A 17798-nucleotide genomic window follows, 5' to 3' on the forward strand; every position below is an offset into this window, starting at 1 on the left:
TACTTTTTTATTTTTTTTTACAAACTTTTGAAAAAAAATTTTGCCTCATAAATAAAAAATAACCTAGGCATGTTTGATATCTGCAAACTCATAATGACCTAGGGAATCATAACAACACGTCAGTTTTAGCATTTAGTGAACATGGTAAACCAAACCACAAAAAACAATTGTGGGATTGCAATTTTCTGCAATTTCACCATACTTGGAATTTTTTTTTCCAGTTTTCCAGAACACTATATGGTAAAACCAATGGTATCGTTCAAAAGTACAACGCATCCTGCAAAAAAAACAAGCCCTCACATGGCGATATTGACTGAAAAATAAAAAAGTTATAGCCCTGGGAAGAAGGAGAGCAAAAAAAGAAAACGCAAAATCCCAAGGTCGTAAAGGGGTTAAGGAATATTTTTGAACAGATTCGCTGCAAAAAAAAAGTGACTGAATATTGCTCACAAGCCACTTTCTCTGCTTCCTCACAAGCCGCCAGGGACCTGCCTGTACGACTAGCCACCCAGACGGCTTGGTCCTCGGCTGATATTAAAAGTATGTCTTTCTCTGAAACGTTTAAGACTAAAGCATACCTGGCTGATACCTAATGCCCCTGGATTGAGCAGTATGTGTCAGATGTAAACCTCCCTTTAACATAATATTATTACAATTTTTTTGCACAATTTGTGTAATTAATTTTCTCACCATCCGAAAATTCTTGTAATGTTTCCAGATGCAAAAGCAAGTCACTGCATGAGAGAAGGACATTCCCCAGTACCAACAACAGCATCAGCAGGAGGCATCCTAGTGGTGGTCCTTTTCTAATCATCAGTCTCAGCATCTCTGTGGAGAGCGTGAATGTCCTTAATACCTGCAAAACAGAATGGTTATTCTAGCACATTACAATAAACATATAGGATATTAGGGCAAAAAGTTAGTTTTAATGTTTGCATCACTGTATTCTGACTGCATCAGGTTTGTCTCCCCTTAGAAGGTTGTGAGATTGAAGGGTATCCCTCACTTACCCCAATGGCCACCCCGCAAAACGATCTCGGGTGCCGATGGTTGTCAAGACAACTGGTGGTCAAAGAGTAACCTTCAGGTTTGCCAGGTAAGATGGCCTATTAGGCAAGCAGAGTCTAATAGGCCTCTTGTCAATGTAACAGACAGGTCTAATACCCTGCAATACCAAAGTATTGCAGGGCATTAGACTTAAAGGTGTTATACTTGTCACTATCTGTCTGTTCTACCCAGTGCTGGCTCAGAGCGATCACAGACCACTCCAGCCGGCGATTCTGCTGCTTCACGTCAACAGTGCAGCTCTTACGCACTGATCTGTCGATGGGGCACAACTGCCAATGTCTGCGAGGAGCTGGCAATCTATCAGCATGACATCGATCTTTACACCCCGTAAACAGAGCATCCGGAAAAGAAGCAGCTGCTCTGTCAATGTGACATCAGCAGAAGCCACAGAATCTCTGGTAGGAGCGGTTTGTGACTACTCTGAGCCAGCAGAGAGGAGCGGTGGGCACAACAGGTAAGTAGTTAGTCCATAGTAAAAAAAAAAAAAAAACAACCCAGCTTATACCCTTTAAGTATTGCAGGGTATTAAATTACACCAGCAATTCAACTACTAAATGTTCAAGTTCCATAGAAAGACTAAATATAAAAAAAACAGTTTAAAAAAATTGTTGAAATATAAAAAAAACACAATACAGGACGTAAAAATCAGAAAAAAAATAATGTTTCTTCAATAAAAACACTTGTTGTAATGTAAAAAAAAAAAGTACTCATAGTGTATTTGGTATTACCACATCCGAAAAGTCTTGAGCTATACAATGACACACTATTTAATTCCTACAGTGAACATCGTAAAAAAAAGACAAAATAAAAAACTTGGCATGCTGTCATCCATGTGCAGTCCGATTACTGCGGACGCCGGCAATGGAGGAGACGGAGAAATTACTTTCTCCGTCTCCTCCGCACCTGTGCTGCCATTCTTTCATGCGAGAGGATCGGAGCACAGACGCTCTCACAAAGTTTGCATTCGGTGGGTATAATTGGCCCGATTCTCTCGCATGACAGAATCGATGGCCGTGCGAGCGAGCCTTAAGGGCATAAAAATTCTAATTTAGAAAATTGCACATTTTACTCAACTCTCAGCAAATTTCACATTTTCATAAACGCAAATCCTATCGACCTATTACTATTATAAAGTACAACATTCACAAAAAAACACAGTGTCAGGACCTCCGGGATATGTAGAAGCAATCCAGTTATTACCACATAAAGTGAGAAGTCAGATTTGATCAATTTGGTCTGGTCAGTAAGGCAAAACTGGCTTTGGTGAGAAGAGATAAATGATGCCATTTTGGGACAGGAAAGAAATATATCTTGGTACCGTGTTAGCCAGTAGATAGAAAAATATTTAGAATTGAGAGTCCTCAGTGGTTGATACCTTTTGATGGCTAACTGAAAAGATGGTAACAAATTGCAAGCTTTCGAGACTACATACGTCTCTTCATCAGGCAAAGACTAAAACAAATTCTGAAGAATCACATATTTATGCACAACATAGTATAGGAAAAAAACAAAAACAAAGGGAGAGGGGAAAAAACCCATGGATAAGCCAGGTGACATGAAGCAGAATTACCATGGGTGATAAACAGTTACGTCCATAAATATTGGGCCAATTCTTAGATAAGGATTGTTTTATTGTCCTGTGACTAGGGTCTGTTGTGATGACCCCACATGGTCTGATGGGCAAGTTCCTTAGTTGTAGTTAGTTGATGTAAAAAGACATAAATCCGTGTGACACATTCATTCCTGCATTTAGAGTGTCAAAGGTCGTCATCAGTTTATATTCCCAGACTCTCCTGTCTCTCTGTGCTTTGAAATTACCTTTCAATACAAGTAATTTCATGTCCATAATGTTATGATTTGGGAGACAGAAATGTATGTCCAACTGGGGGTCTGTATGTGGGGGAGACAGGGCAGAAACTGAGAACAAGGATGAACTCTCATCGCCATACAATAAGAGAAAAAAGAATGGATCTACTAAACATTTTTAGTGGGATTTTTTTGTGTGCTTTTATTTATTTTAAAACTTTTTATCTTACATTTAAGATTTGAACTTTTTTCTCGCCATCTCGATTGCTGGTATATATTGTGTACAGTACAAGCAGTAATGCTGCTGTGAAAGGTGCATGTCAAACTACCTGGCAGCGGCGCTTTAAATGCATGGAAGCTGCTGCAAAAAATTGTTAAAAGGAAACAGTCAGCAGATTCTTGCTGTCCTAACCACAGAACTGACAAGCTCCCTCATTACAATGGCTTATGTCATACTCTGTAGTGTTTCAGAGAAAGCAGTTTTAACAGGGAATTTTTTTTTGTCTTTGAGCTTGTTTTTTCCTTCATTTGTTTCAAGAGCCATAACTATTTTATCATCTTTCCACTGACATAATCATTTGAGGCTTGTTGTGTTTCTTTGTAGGTTGAGTTGTTCTTACACCATTCATTTTACCATACAATTTTGTGGAAAATAGAAAAAAAATTTCCAAGACTGGTAAAATTAAAAAAAAAAAGCAATTCTTCTATTGCCCTTTGGGTTTTGTTTTTTGGGTTATAATAATAATTTTATTTCTATAGCGCCAACATATTCCGCAGCACTTTACATTCATTGTGTGGTAACATGATTCTTCAGGTCACTATGATTACTGCGAGTTTGAATTTGTCCATTTTTTTTTGTTAAGTATTTCAGTGGTGAAAAATAATTTGTTTAAAAAAAAAAAAGTGTCGTCATTTTCTGAGATCTGTAACTTTTTATATTTTTCAGTCTGTGGAGTTCAGGGAAAAGCATTTTTTGAACTTTGAGCTGACACTTGTATTGACACCATTTTGGGGTACATGTAACATTTTGATAGATTTTTACTTTTTTTATTGAGGGGGAAAAGACTGCGGCAATTGAAATCTGGCAATTTTGGTGCCCCGATTTTTTTTTGTTCTCAGTTTAATATCGCATGATTTTATATTTTGATAAATCGGGCTTTTTCATACACAAGTATACCAAATACTTATTTCTAAAGATATTTAACTTTTTTTTTTGAAGAGGGAAAATGGGGGTGATTAAAAAAAACAAACATGTATACCTTATTTCTTAGTCCCTTCAGGGGACTTCAACCTGTGATCCACAGCATTAGAGTATATAGTGAAATCACGGTTCTCCCATGAAGCATAGCCTGTAGCTGACCTTTCCAGGACTAACATAGCAGTTACAGGGGGCCTTCCGCAGGTCTCTGGGTGTCATGGCAATCCAGCGGTTCCCAGTGAATGTATTGCGGTGGGCTGTTTGGAGTCGGTACATGCGTATCGGCAATGGCATCAGTGAAATGCGACTGTCAGAGATTGCCAGTGGCATTTAAGTGATTAAACTTAAGCGATCAGAACAACATCTGGATGATGTCGGCTATGTAAACAGATGGTGTCTGCCTGGCATGAGGCAGGCTCAGCTCCTGAAACTGCTTCATACATTCCTTAGTAAATTGTGACAAAAATATACATCTGAGGTCCCTAATAAGTGCTAACCACTTCTGCATCATCTCACCTAGTTTACGATGATTAATATTACACAGCATTAGTAAATCTGCCCCAATGTTTTCTCTTAAACCCATTAGTATACAGCATGCTAGCATTGGATCATGATGCCCAGTAATATCAGATTACATAATGTGTAATCGCATGGTAACAATGTAGAGGCAGGTGTGGTACTGTACTATGGGAACATTCGTCACCGATAAGCCTCATTCAGAAGTCCATGAATCAGATACATGTTCTCTCTCTGATTTTCACAGATGGGACATATACCCATTAAAATCTATGGAGCTGTTCACGTGTCCATGTTTATCCGAGAAATAAAATCACAGCGACATATCGATTTTTTTTTATCAGAGTCACAAATCAAAATTACATATACAAGTCCATGTGAAAATCATGGACCGCACACGGATGGCTCCAATGCAGTCCGTGATTAACAAACAATGGGTAGAAGCTTTGCAATTCATCATATCTGAAAATCGCTGATGGTACAAACTGACAAAGAAAAATCACTGATGTCTGAATGGAGCCTTAGGCTATGTGCAAATTCAATTTGCATAACCATGGTACCTCCCTAGGCTATTAATATCTGCCCTCAGTCACTGGCTTTACCACTCTGGCGGAGAAAATTGCGCGTGAGCCCACACCAATTCTTTCCGCGATTTAACCCTTTAATTTAATAGCTAGAGCGCACAAATACACTACTAACATTAGTAGTGTGGAATATGCAAAAAAAAAAAAGGGATATGAGATGGTTTACTGTATGTAAACCATGTCTCATATCATGTGAGGTTAGGGAAGCAGATAGCAAAAGCCGGCAATTGAATTAACCGGCTTTTATGATATCTAGCGCTGTATGAAATATACGTATATATATATATATATATATATATATATATGTATATATATATATATATATATGTGTCTCACTGACATATATATATATATATATATATATATATATATATATATATATATATACACACACTCACTGGCCACTTTATTAGGTACACCATGCTAGTAACGGGTTGGACCCCTTTTGCCTTCAGAACTGCCTCAATTCTTCGTGGCATAGATTCAACAAGGTGCTGGAAGCATTCCTCAGAGATTTTGGTCCATATTGACATGATGGCATCACACAGTTGCCGCAGATTTGTCGGCTGCACATCCCTGATGCGAATCTCCCGTTCCACCACATCCCAAAGATTTCATGTTGTTTACGCCAAATTCTGACCCTACCATCCGAATGTTGCAGCAGAAATCGAGACTCATCAGACCAAGCAACGTTTTTCCAATCTTCTACTGTCCAATTTCGATGAGCTTGTACAAATTGTAGCCTCAGTTTCCTGTTCTTAGCTGAAAGGAGTGGTACCCGGTGTGGTCTTCTGCTGCTGAAGCCCATCTGCCTCAAAGTTCGACGCACTGTGCGTTCAGAGATGCTCTTAGGCCTACCTTGGTTGTAACGGGTGGCGATTTGAGTCACTGTTGCCTTTCTATCAGCTCGAACCAGTCTGCCCATTCTCCTCTGACCTCTGGCATCAACAAGGCATTTCCGCCCACAGAACTGCCGCTCACTGGATTTTTTTTCTTTTTCGGACCATTCTCTGTAAACCCTAGAGATGGTTGTGCGTGAAAATCCCAGTAGATCAGCAGTTTCTGAAATACTCAGACCAGCCCTTCTGGCACCAACAACCATGCCACGTTCAAAGGCACTCAAATCACCTTTCTTCCCCATACTGATGCTCGGTTTGAACTGCAGGAGATTGTCTTGACCATGTCTACATGCCTAAATGCACTGAGTTGCCGCCATGTGATTGGCTGATTAGAAATTAAGTGTTAACAAGAAGTTGGACAGGTGTACCTAATAAAGTGGCCAGTGAGTGTATATATATATATACCTATTCTATGTGTACACATTTATTCTACCTATTCTATTCTAACCTGTCAGTGTGATTTTACTGTACACCACACTGAATTGCCGGCTTTTCTCTCTAACACCGCTGCGTATTTCTCGCAAGTCACACTGCTGGTCTGTGTGTAATCTGTATTTTTCTCACCCCCATAGACTTTCATTGGCGATTTTTTTATGCAATACGGTGACAAACGCAGCATGCTGCGATTTTCTACGGCCGTACAATACGGATCAGTAAAATACGGCAGATAGGAGCTGGGCCATAGAGAATCATGGTACCGTATGCAATCCGTATTTTCTGCACCTTTCATACGTCCGTAAAACTCGCTAGTGTGACGCCGGCCTTAGGAGGATGGAACTGACGGTCTCAGCGGAGATTGTACATGACACAGACATAGCCACTTTAGCACCAGGATGGAGGCAGTTTTAATTAAAGGTAGATTTCAGTACATCCATTCGTCTGCAAAAACTTCAGTGACCACCATTTGTCTGCAGAAATCTAAGTTACCACCATACTCTGCAGAGATGTCAGTGCCCACCATACCCTGCAGATATATCAGTGCCCACCATACTCCGCAGATATATCAGTGCCCACCATACCCTGCAGAGATGTCAGTGCCCACCATACCCTGCAGAGATGTCAGTGCCCACCATGCTCTGCAGAGATATCAGTGCCCACCATGCTCTGCAGAGATGTCAGTGCCCACCGTACTCTGCAGATGTCAGTGCCCACCATACTATGCAGATGTCAGTGCCCACCATACTCCGCAGATATATCAGTGCCCACCATACCCTGCAGAGATGTCAGTGTCCCCCATACTATGCAGATATATCAGTGCCCACCATACCCTGCAGAGGTGTCAGTGCCCACCATACTATGCAGATATATCAGTGCCCACCATACCCTGCAGAGATGTCAGTGCCCACCATACTATGCAGATATATCAGTGCCCACCATACCCTGCAGAGATGTCAGTGCCCACCATACTATGCAGATATATCAGTGCCCACCATACCCTGCAGATATATCAGTGCCCACCATACCCTGCAGAGATGTCAGTGTCCACCATACTATGCAGATATATCAGTGCCCACCATACCCTGCAGATATATCAGTGCCCACCATACCCTGCAGAGATGTCAGTGCCCACCATACTATGCAGATATATCAGTGCCCACCATACGCTGCAGATGTATCAGTGCACACCATACCCTGCAGATATATCAGTGCCCCCCATACCCTACAAATATCTCATTTCCCACCATACCCTGCACAGCCCACGCCATGCTGACTGTGTGGTGACCGCCTCCCGCACGCACGGACAGTTTGCGCCATTTCATTTCTCATAAACACAGAGTGACCACAATGGACGGAAGAGGAGCCGGCTCCCGCCCTCACACAACTTTCTGGCTCCATCTCTATTCCTCTCTCCCTTCAGTGGCCGGGACTAAAGGATCACACCACTACCTAAATCTAGGGGGGCTTTGTAGTAAGGGAAGCTTACCTTCTGGGTGCTACATGGAACGTTCTACTTCATCTACCTGTTATCCCTTCATTTCCGACTATTATAAGACTTAACTGGCACACTGTTTACCAAAACATGACGCACAGCCAGGTTCCCGGATCTTCTTTTACCCCGGCAATGAATGGTACGGTCCAGGTCGTTCACTACAGCGCATGCGCGACTCGCTCTCCCCACACGGACGCTGAGGAGGTGGTTAGAGTACACAAAATGGCTTCCACCGGTGAGTAACGGACTGCGAGCCTCCAGTGCGGCCGCTGTGTGGGCGAGGCTGCCCGGCCTGAGAGTAGCAGCAGCCACCTTGTCTTCTGGCTCCTGTTCCTGGTAACGCTGGAGTGGCTGCGGCCTGAGGCGGCCACACGCGGGCGCTGGTTTCCTCGTAGGCCTCAGTCGCTGCTCGCCTCGCTGATCCACGCGGTGGGGACACGACCTGCGGCCGTTGTGTAGTGGAAGGGCCGTTGTGTGACGGCGCCTTACCGCTGTTATCGCTGTTATCAGCCGCCCCTCTGATGTCTATATACTGTAAGATGTGTGTGTACTGTAGGTCTGCCCTGTATACAGCAGTGTAACTAGCAACAGGAGGTTGTGGACTACAACTCCCAGCTGGGGCTCAGCCTGTTAGCGGCAATTAAAGGGACATCATATATGTTATGTACTTTGTTTATTCAGCTGAATCTGGGCATGGGATTGGTGTGTGCAGATCCAGGCCTGAGACCCCTGCTGTACAGCAGATGGTGGGGGGTCTGCACTCCGCAGGCGAGAAGTGCTGCTCTGCTGTGGTGGTCCTGTGCCCACATCGTGCCTGTGGGTGGGGATTGCAGTGGTGAATCTGCCCTCTACCAGTGTTCCCTAGTGTACTAACAGTGAGAATGTGGAAATCCCTGCCTGAGGAGGTGGTGATGGCGAACTCAGTCGAGGGGTTCAAGAGAGGCCTGGATGTCTTCCTGGAGCGTAACAATATTGTATCTTAGTTATCAGGCTGTTGAGAAGGATGTCGATCTGGGGATTTTTTCTGACGGAATATAGGCTGAAAGGGATGGACAAATGTGTTTTTTTGGGCCTTGCTAACTATGTTACTATGTTAGGATCATGGGGATCAGTCCACTAGGAACCCCCCTCCCAGCAATTTATTTGTGGCTAGCAGATGACCATGGACCAGCATGACTTCGCTTCAACCACTGGAAACCTCTTTTGAAGGCATCTCCCTCCCATCTTATAGCATGGTGGCATAACCTTCATGTGGTGCTCTGATTAGATATTCATAATGCAGACTGATCCCTCACTGACCTGCCCCCCTAGTTTACATACTGAAGATTATATGTGCATACTGAAGAGAAAAAACCTTGTGCAGGCAGGCGCCAGCTGTGGCACCTGTGCTGCAGCATAATCGTGTACTGTGCATATAATTATGGTTGAGGTTATCCTGATATTTTACAAAAAAAAAAAAAATTGAAAATGTCACCCGCCACGCATGCATAGTAGCAGCTATCGGTTCACCTCTATATACACCGGCCCAACGGCGATCACGTGACCAGGGAGTGGAAAATCCAGCCCTGATCATGTTCTCCAGGGTCTCGCCTACCCCTCGCTACCTGAAACCCTGGACATTTTCAGACTCTGGGGGTGCTACAGCCTTATTCTCGATTTGATGTTTTAAAATTGCAACGAGGGAATAAGGCCCCTTAATGACCGCCGTTTTAACGCATATTGGCAGTCATTAAAGGGAATCTGTCACCCCATTTTTGGCCTATAAGCTGCGGCCACCGCCATCAGGGGCTTATCTACAGCATTCTGTAATGCCCCCCCGATGTAACCTGAAAGATACGAAAAACAAGTTCGATTATACTCACCAAAGGGCGGTCCCGGTCCGTAAAGTACTGCAGTGCGCAGGCGCTGGGAAAGCTCAGAGAGCTTTCTGCGCACTGCAGTACTTGCTCTGCCCTCAACAGGGCAAATCTGTACGCCTGCGCCGGAGCCGCGACAGGAAACAAAGAGGACGTCATCGCATGAAGCTGGGAGGCCCTGGACTGCGATGCCCATCGGACCGCGTCGGGACCGACCCTAGGTGAGTATAATCTAACTTGTTGTTCTTATCTTTCAGGTTACATCGGCTGTAGATAAACCCCTGATGGCGGTGGCCTTAGCTTATAGGCAAAAAATGGGGTGACAGATTCCCTTTAAGGGGTTAATTAGATCTTTGTAAATAAACACACCAAAGCATGCTACATTTTTTTTTTTTATCTCTTGGTCTACCCCAGTATGTATTCAGATTTCTGTTTGTCCAAAAATCTCCCCAGGGCAGATATAAATTACTGAATTACTATATTGAGCATTTTTAAGATTGGTATTGAATTGAAGTTTGCATGTGCTCCTGAATGGTAGGTGTTGCCAACACAGGGCACACTTGTAGAGAGCCATCTCTAAAGGACTATTTACACCGGACTGAAGACAAGCACTAATGAACTACATACATTTTAATCTGCCAGTCGATTCAGTCCCAATACAGTTGTCGGATTGTGCGTTCTTTAATGATGTTGGTAGTTCATCATCTTGTGTACACGGTGTAGTGCTTCTGGCAACAATGATTTTCATACCAAAACAAATTATTAAATCAGCCAGGAAACGAGCATTACTGATTTTCTGTGTTAAAGTGAACCTGTAACCAAGTTTTTTCCATATGCGTTAAGACCAGTGCCTGTAAGCCTTCATATACAGCATTCTAATGTGCTGTATACCGTAAATGCCTTCAACCTGGCCTTAAAAAAACAAGAAAAAGGCCTCTTATTATACTCACCCACTGGGCGGTCCGATTTGTGTCGCTGGTCTTGATTTAATACCTCCTCTTCTTTCGATGCCATTCTCCTTCTGTGCTTCGCGTGGGTGACACATCCTATGTCATCCACACCGTGTCCCCTGCGTTGTGCTCCTGCACGGCACTCTTTAGCATTTTCCTGCTTGTGTGCACTGCAGTACTCTACTCTCCTCCAACACGTCAGAGAGAACATATAGTCCAGTGACGCCCATTGGATCAGACCGTGGCATAGCTTAATATTATAAAAGGTCTTTTTCTTGTCTTGCAGGCTGGTTTGGGGGCCTTTATACAGTATATTAGAATGCTGTATGTGAGTGTACAGGTACTGGCCTTAACTCATATGGGAAAAACCTAGTGACAGGTTCCTTTTTAAGTCTCTTTGACTTTTATAAAGATGGCATAATCACAAGTACATGGGAGGGTTGACTAGTTTAGATACGGGTAGAGTAGACCATAGGGACAATATACTCCAGCTACGTTATTGGTAATTCGTGGAATAAGCATAATGGATCCAGGGGAGTTAATTGTGAAGATGCTGTGATTTGTCTTGTGTACAGGGCTTTGGAGTCGGGGAAATGTTAGTCTGAGGTTTGGCTTAGGCTACGTTCACATTTGCGTTGTTGGGCGCAGCGTCGGCGACGCATACCGACTTATGCGTCATGCGCCCCTATCTTTAACATGGGGGGGCGCATGGACATGCGCCGGTATGCGTTGTACTGCGTTTTACGACGCATGCGTCATGTAGACGCACAAGACAGGGCGCAGGGGACGCTACTTGTAGCATTTTCCCTGCGCCGAAATTCCCGATCTGTAGGATCTTATGGCAACGCATGCGTCGCAAAACGCTGCGTTGTGTACATGCGTTGTTGGTTGCGTCGCGTCACCGACGCTGCGCCCAACAACGCAAATGTGAACGTATCCTTACAGACTCAACAGCACTGCCTATGTAGCTGAACTTTTTAACTGATTTAAAAAAAAAATAAATCCATGGCACAAGACTAGGTAGTCATTGCATTACGGTACTTAAACACCCCCCCCCACCCCCCCCCCCCAAAAAAAAAATAAAAAAAAATAATTATCTCTTTTTTTTTTTTTTTTTTTTTCCTTGTAAATCACAATATTGGTCGAGGCTGGTGTCTGTTTCTAATAGTTGTTGCTTTTTCTGTTGTAGATTATAGCACCTACAGCCAAGCTGGTGCTCAGCAGAGGTAAGCCTTTTTTTACATTTCTATGTGGGATTGGCATCATCAAATTGCCATTTACGTATTGCATATTGTATACATTGATTTTCTTGTTTTGTCCCCATTTAGCTATGCTGCTTATACTGCCCAGCCAGCTCAAGGATACACACAGACTGCTCAGGTATCAGGTTTACTAGATTAATTATTTTGAAAAATGAACCTTCATTTATAAATCACATTTCTATTAGTGATGAGCGAATATACTCGTTGCTCGAGTTTTCCCGAGCACGCTCAGGTGTCCTCTGAGTATTTTAGTGTTCGAAGTTTTCATCTCCTTCGCTGAATGATTTACAGCTATTAGCCAGGCTGAGTACATGTGGGGGTTGCCTGGTTGCTAGGGAATCCTCACATGTAATCAAGCTGTCTAATAGCTGTAAATCATTCAGCTGCTGAGGCGATGAAAACTAAATCTCCGAACACTAACAAATACTCGGAGATCACCTGAGCGTGCCCGGGAAAACACGAGCAACGAATACTCGCTCATCACTAATCTCTATATATGTCATCCAAGAGCATTAAAACCAGGGTTGCCAACCGTCCAGAAATTTTAGAGAATGCTGCCAATGTGTTCATAGAAGTATTATGGGCTATCTATATCTAACTAGATCACTTTAAGTCTTAATGTTTTATGGTTTTCCAATTTTTTTTTTTTTTGTTTATTGGCTGATTTTTGGATAAGTGAATATAAAAAATTAAGTTGGCAACTCTAATTAGTTATTGTAAGTATTATGTGTTCTAACTAAACTTCCATGATGTTTGTGGCAGCAAAATAACAGACTTGGGTGGTAGTAACCTAATGTATAATCCTGGACGGCACATTTGGTTGTCACCAAATTTCACAAAATAAATCATGTGCTTTTATTAAGCATAGTGTAAAACTAATGATACTGTTGTACTTGCTTAGAAAATCAGTGTTAGAATCTGTATAACCCTGATATTAAAATGCTTTTTAATATAAATATATAAATTTCCCATAAATGTATACAGTAATTTAGCCATGGATTTCCAAAGTAAATACAGCAGCCTTATCAGGTCTAAAATCTATTTCATTTATGCAGTTTCTATTGTGAAATATGGTTTGATATATTTAACTTGCCAAGATATATACCGTATCTTTCCTGTACTTAAATGTTTAAACGTTTTCTTGAGCATTTTATTCTCCATAGCACAGGCATACCTGTACTTTAGTACATGTAATTTTCTATAGAAAATGAGTTGTGTGGATATTGATGAGCCCATAACCACTGTAATTAGCGCTCACTAATGCTGCGGAAAGGAAATGGGAGCATCTATGTGAGGTAGACAGACCATGTTGTTCTATACATCTGTCTGCCTGTGCTCCTGTGACTGCTGACTTGGAACTGTGCATGCCCTAGTCAGTGTTCTATATAGCTGTCTGTCTACACTGTGCAACCCAGCAGAAGAAGCGCTCCTTATCGGTTCTCAGTGATAGTGCAGGCAGTCAATTACATAGAACATTGCAGCATCTCTCCCTCACGAGGACAATCTCTGCACATATAACCCATTCTCTTCCGGAAAAACATCTGCACATGCTCAACCAGAGCAGCAGACCCTGCTATTGGATGAGCTAGATCATTAGTAGCCAGTAAGGAAAATAAGGCAATGTTAACCCCTTCACCCCCCGGAGCTTTTTCCGTTTTCGTTTTTCGCTCCCCTCCTTCCCAGAGCCATAACTTTTTTATTTTTCCGTCAATTTGGCCATGTGAGGGCTTATTTTTTGCGGGACGAGTTGTACTTTTGAACGACATCATTGGTTTTAGCATGTCGTGTACTAGAAAACGGGAAAAAAACTCCAAGTGCAGTGAAATTGCAAAAAAAGTGCAATCCCACACTTGTTTTTTGCTTGCCTATTTTGCTAGGTTCACTAAATGCTAAAACTGACCTGCCATTATGATTCTCCAGGTCACTACGAGTTCATAGACACCTAACATGACTAGGTTATTTTTCACCTAAGTGGTGAAAAAAAATTCCAAACTTTGCAAAAAACAAAACAAAATTGCGCCATTTTCCGATACTCGTAGCGTCTCCATTTTTCGTGATCTGGGGTCAGGTGAGGGCTTATTTTTTGCGTGCCGAGCTGGCGTTTTTAATGATAGCATTTTGGTGCAGATACATTCTTTTAATCGCCCGTTATTGCATTTTAATGCAATGTCGTGGCGACCAAAAAAACGTAAATCTGGAGTTTCGAATTTTTTTCTCATTACGCCATTTAGCGATCAGGTTAATGCTTTTTTTTTATTGATCGGGCGATTCTGAACGCGGCGATACCAAATATGTGTAGGTTGGGTTTTTTTTTATTTATTTATTTTGATTGGGGCGAAAGGGGGGTGATTTAAACTTTTATATTTTTTTTTATTTTTTTCACATTTTTAAAAACTTTTTTTTATTTACTTTTGCCATGCTTCTATAGCCTCCATGGGAGGCTAGAAGCAGGCACAGCCCGATCGGCTCTGCTATGCAGCAGTGATCATAAGATCGCTGCTACACAGCAGATTTGCAGGTGTGCTGTGAGCGCCGACCACAGGGGGGCGCTCACAGCCACCGGCAATCAGTAACCATAGAGGTCTCAAGGACCTCTATGGTTACAATGGAAGAGCATCGCCGACCCCCGATCATGTGACGGGGGTCGGCGATGCGCTCATATCCGGCCTCACGGCCGGATGCGGTAGTTAAATGCCGCTGTCTGCGTTTGACAGCGGCATTTAACTAGTTAATAGGCGCGCGCAGATCGCGATTCTGCTCGCGCCTATTGCGGGCACATGTCAGCTGTTCAAAACAGCTGACATGTCCCGGCTTTGATGTGCGCTCACCGCCGGAGCGCACATCAAAGCGGGGGTCCCGACATGTGACGTACTATACCGTCAGATGTCGGGAAGGGGTTAAAAATGATTTGTATTTCATTTGAAGATCTTTTTCACAGAATGCATTTACCATCATTGTAAAACACCTTTAATCTCAGTAGCTTTAAAAAAAAAAAAGCATAATTTGTTCATATGGACCAATAAAAAAAAAAATACAAAACGCAAAATGAAAATATTATGGTAATTTGTAAAAGCAGTGAAGTCTTATGAAGAGGCTTTGAGCTCTCTTCAGCTGTAGTAATTTTCTTTGTATTTTCCACAGGCAACCTATGGCCAGCAGACTTATGGCACCTATGGACAACCCAGTGATTCCAGTTACACGCAGGCGCAAACCACTGCTGCTACATATGCTCAGGCAGCTTATGCTACTGCTTATGGGCAACCTCCTGCTGGTAAGGACTCTTATATCATCCAAGTTTTGTAGTGCAACAAGATGCTCGGAGCTCTCAGTGGCATTAAAGATGCATATGATTTTATTACAGCAATGCGCCTTGATATTTCAGTCTATTTTCCCAGACTTTCCTCCGACAATCATATAAAGATAAGTTAAAAGAATAGTCAACAAACCATAGATATTTTTATTCTTTAGGTATAGTGTATATATACAGCTTACAATTTTATACCAGCAAAACACATTGTATTCAAAATACACTGTCCACAAAGCCAAGGGAATCTGTAGGCTGGTTTTTCCTATGTAATCTGAAGACCGCACGAGGCAGGGGTTAAAATGCAGAATTCAAGGATGTCACATGTAAAGCTGTTTAATTAGGCTGAAGGATTTATCAATTGGTGATTAGCATTACTGTGGTTAGCTGCCACATGCTTGCAAGCTTCACTCCGCCCCCTCTGATAAGCAGTTCACTGATTATAGACCATGTACTTAGAGCCTGGTTGGGCAGGGTTAGCTTTCTCAGCTCTGCTTGATGCTAAAGTTAAAAACCTTTGTGTCAGAATGGCTGCACCCAGCCAGTAATCTAAGTGATACATTGTTGGATTCAGTCTCTTTTCCTACATCACGCTCCTCTCAGATGAGGTAGCAAAAACCTGCTGACATTCCCATTAAGTGTTTGTAAATATGGCATGCAAATCAACTTGTTGTTCATAAAATGCGTAAAGTTCGCTTCAGGGTATGTGCACACGTCCGGATTTCTTGCAGAAATTTCCTGAAGAAAACTGGAAATTTTCTGCAAGAAATCCGCATTTTTTTTTTTTTTTTTTGCGTTTTTTTTTTTTAGCATTCTGCAAGCTTAATTAGCTTGCAGAATGCTAAAGTTTTCCAAGCGATCTGTAGCATCGCTTGGAAAACTGACTGACAGGTTGGTCACACTTGTCAAACATACTGTTTGACAAGTGTGACCAACTTTTTACTATAGATGCAGCTTATGCAGCATCTATAGTAAAAGATAGAATGTTTAAAAATAATAAAAAAATAAAAAAAATGCTTATACTCACCCAGACGATCTCCTCAGCGGCGTCCGTTCCTCTTCCTATAGCTGGTGTGTGCGCGCAGGACCTTCCATGACGTCGCGGTCATGTGAGCGCTCACGACCAATCACAAGACAGTGACGTCATCACAGGTCCTTCACCGCACACCAGCTATAGGAACCGAAGCGGCAGCATGCAGCGGTGAGGCGGGAACACTGCGGGGGACATCGAAGGTGAGTATAGGACTATTTTTTAATTTTAATTCTTTTATTTTTGACCAATTATATGGCTGAGTCTCCTCTCCTCCACCCTGGGTACCAACCGCACATAATCTGCTTACTTCCCGCATGGTGTGCACAGCCCCGTGCGGGAAGTAAGCAGATCAATGGACTCCTAGGTGTGCGGAATCCCCGCAATTCCGCATTTTTAATGAACATGTTGCTTTTTTTTCCGCGATGCGATTTTTTCCGCGAAAAAAATCGCAACATTTGCACAAAAAATGCGGAATACACTGTAAATAATAGGAGGCATATGTTAGCGTTTTTTTTTTCGCGTTTTTATCACGTTTTTATAGCGGAAAAAACGCTAAAAATCCTGAACGTGTGCACATGGCCTCAGAGCTAATGATCTATAAATGTTTGGACTTCAAACAGGATTGACCACCGTGGCTTAGGCTACTTTCACACTAGCGTCGGGAACAACCCGTCGCCGTGCGTCGGGCCGACGTTCCCGACGCTAGCGTGGTCTCCACCGCACAACGGTGGCAGCGGATGCATTTTTCCCACGCATCCGCTGCCCCATTGTGAGGTGCGGGGAAGTGGGGGCGGAGTTCCGGCCGCGCATGCGCGGTTGGAAAAAGCGGACCGTCGGGAGCAAAAAACGTTACATGTAACGTTTTTTTCTCCCGACGGTCCGCTACCACACGCCCAAGCGTCGCAAAACGGACGCAACGTTTGGCAATGCGTCGCAAATGCGTCGCTAATGTTAGTCTATGACGAAAAAACGTATCCAGCAAGAACTTTTGCTGGATGCGTATTTTCGGCAAAACGACGCATTTGCGACGTATTGCAGTTAATGCTAGTGTGAAAGTAGCCTTAGTCTGTAATTGTACAATATTGCTGAGCCATATAGTGTGGACTATAGGAAACTGCAGCCACTGTGTGAATAGAGGGACAGAAAGATAAGGGTGTAGAAGTAGCCAAGCGGTAGAAAGACAGGGCAAGCAAATATAGGAAAGCATGCATCACTTAGCAGATTGTGATATGCCAGAAGATGATGTTGAATAGGACGCTATTGAATATTGGTATCTGCCCTGCAGAAGAGTGCTGCTATAGTCAGTACGCTCCATTTCCTGACTAAATGCTCCATGTGTGAGGCGCGATATTGGGTCTATGCACTATGCATAGCTGGTGACCGTTGGATATA

The 17798-nt window shown here is 42.8% G+C and overlaps 2 protein-coding genes across 9 annotated transcripts in view; one reads left to right on the forward strand and one right to left on the reverse strand.

Annotated features, from left to right (window-relative positions):
• Positions 1–8212, reverse strand: part of RHBDD3 (rhomboid domain containing 3) — a 72323-nt gene extending 64111 nt beyond the window's left edge. The window contains exons 1-2 of one of the 4 annotated variants that reach the window (XM_077296773.1): positions 8086–8212; positions 691–856 (exon numbers count right to left, since the gene is read on the reverse strand). In XM_077296773.1, the coding sequence (XP_077152888.1) occupies positions 691–826 (136 nt within the window). In that variant the 5' untranslated portion in view covers positions 827–856; positions 8086–8212. Of the gene's footprint in view, positions 1–690; positions 857–7758; positions 7903–7995 lie in introns of those variants that run through there. The other 3 variants (XM_077296764.1, XM_077296743.1, XM_077296754.1) reach the window with 3 other exon arrangements.
• EWSR1 (EWS RNA binding protein 1) overlaps positions 8122–17798 on the forward strand; it is a 93249-nt gene continuing 83572 nt past the window's right edge. For 2 of the 5 annotated variants that reach the window (XM_077296699.1, XM_077296708.1), the window contains exons 1-4: positions 8126–8236; positions 11997–12033; positions 12136–12187; positions 15211–15340. In XM_077296699.1, the coding sequence (XP_077152814.1) occupies positions 8134–8236; positions 11997–12033; positions 12136–12187; positions 15211–15340 (322 nt within the window). In that variant the 5' untranslated portion in view covers positions 8126–8133. The other 3 variants (XR_013223939.1, XM_077296727.1, XM_077296718.1) reach the window with 3 other exon arrangements.

The sequence above is a fragment of the Ranitomeya variabilis genome, chromosome 1 (assembly GCF_051348905.1).
Source record: "Ranitomeya variabilis isolate aRanVar5 chromosome 1, aRanVar5.hap1, whole genome shotgun sequence".
Lineage (NCBI taxonomy): Eukaryota > Metazoa > Chordata > Amphibia > Anura > Dendrobatidae > Ranitomeya > Ranitomeya variabilis.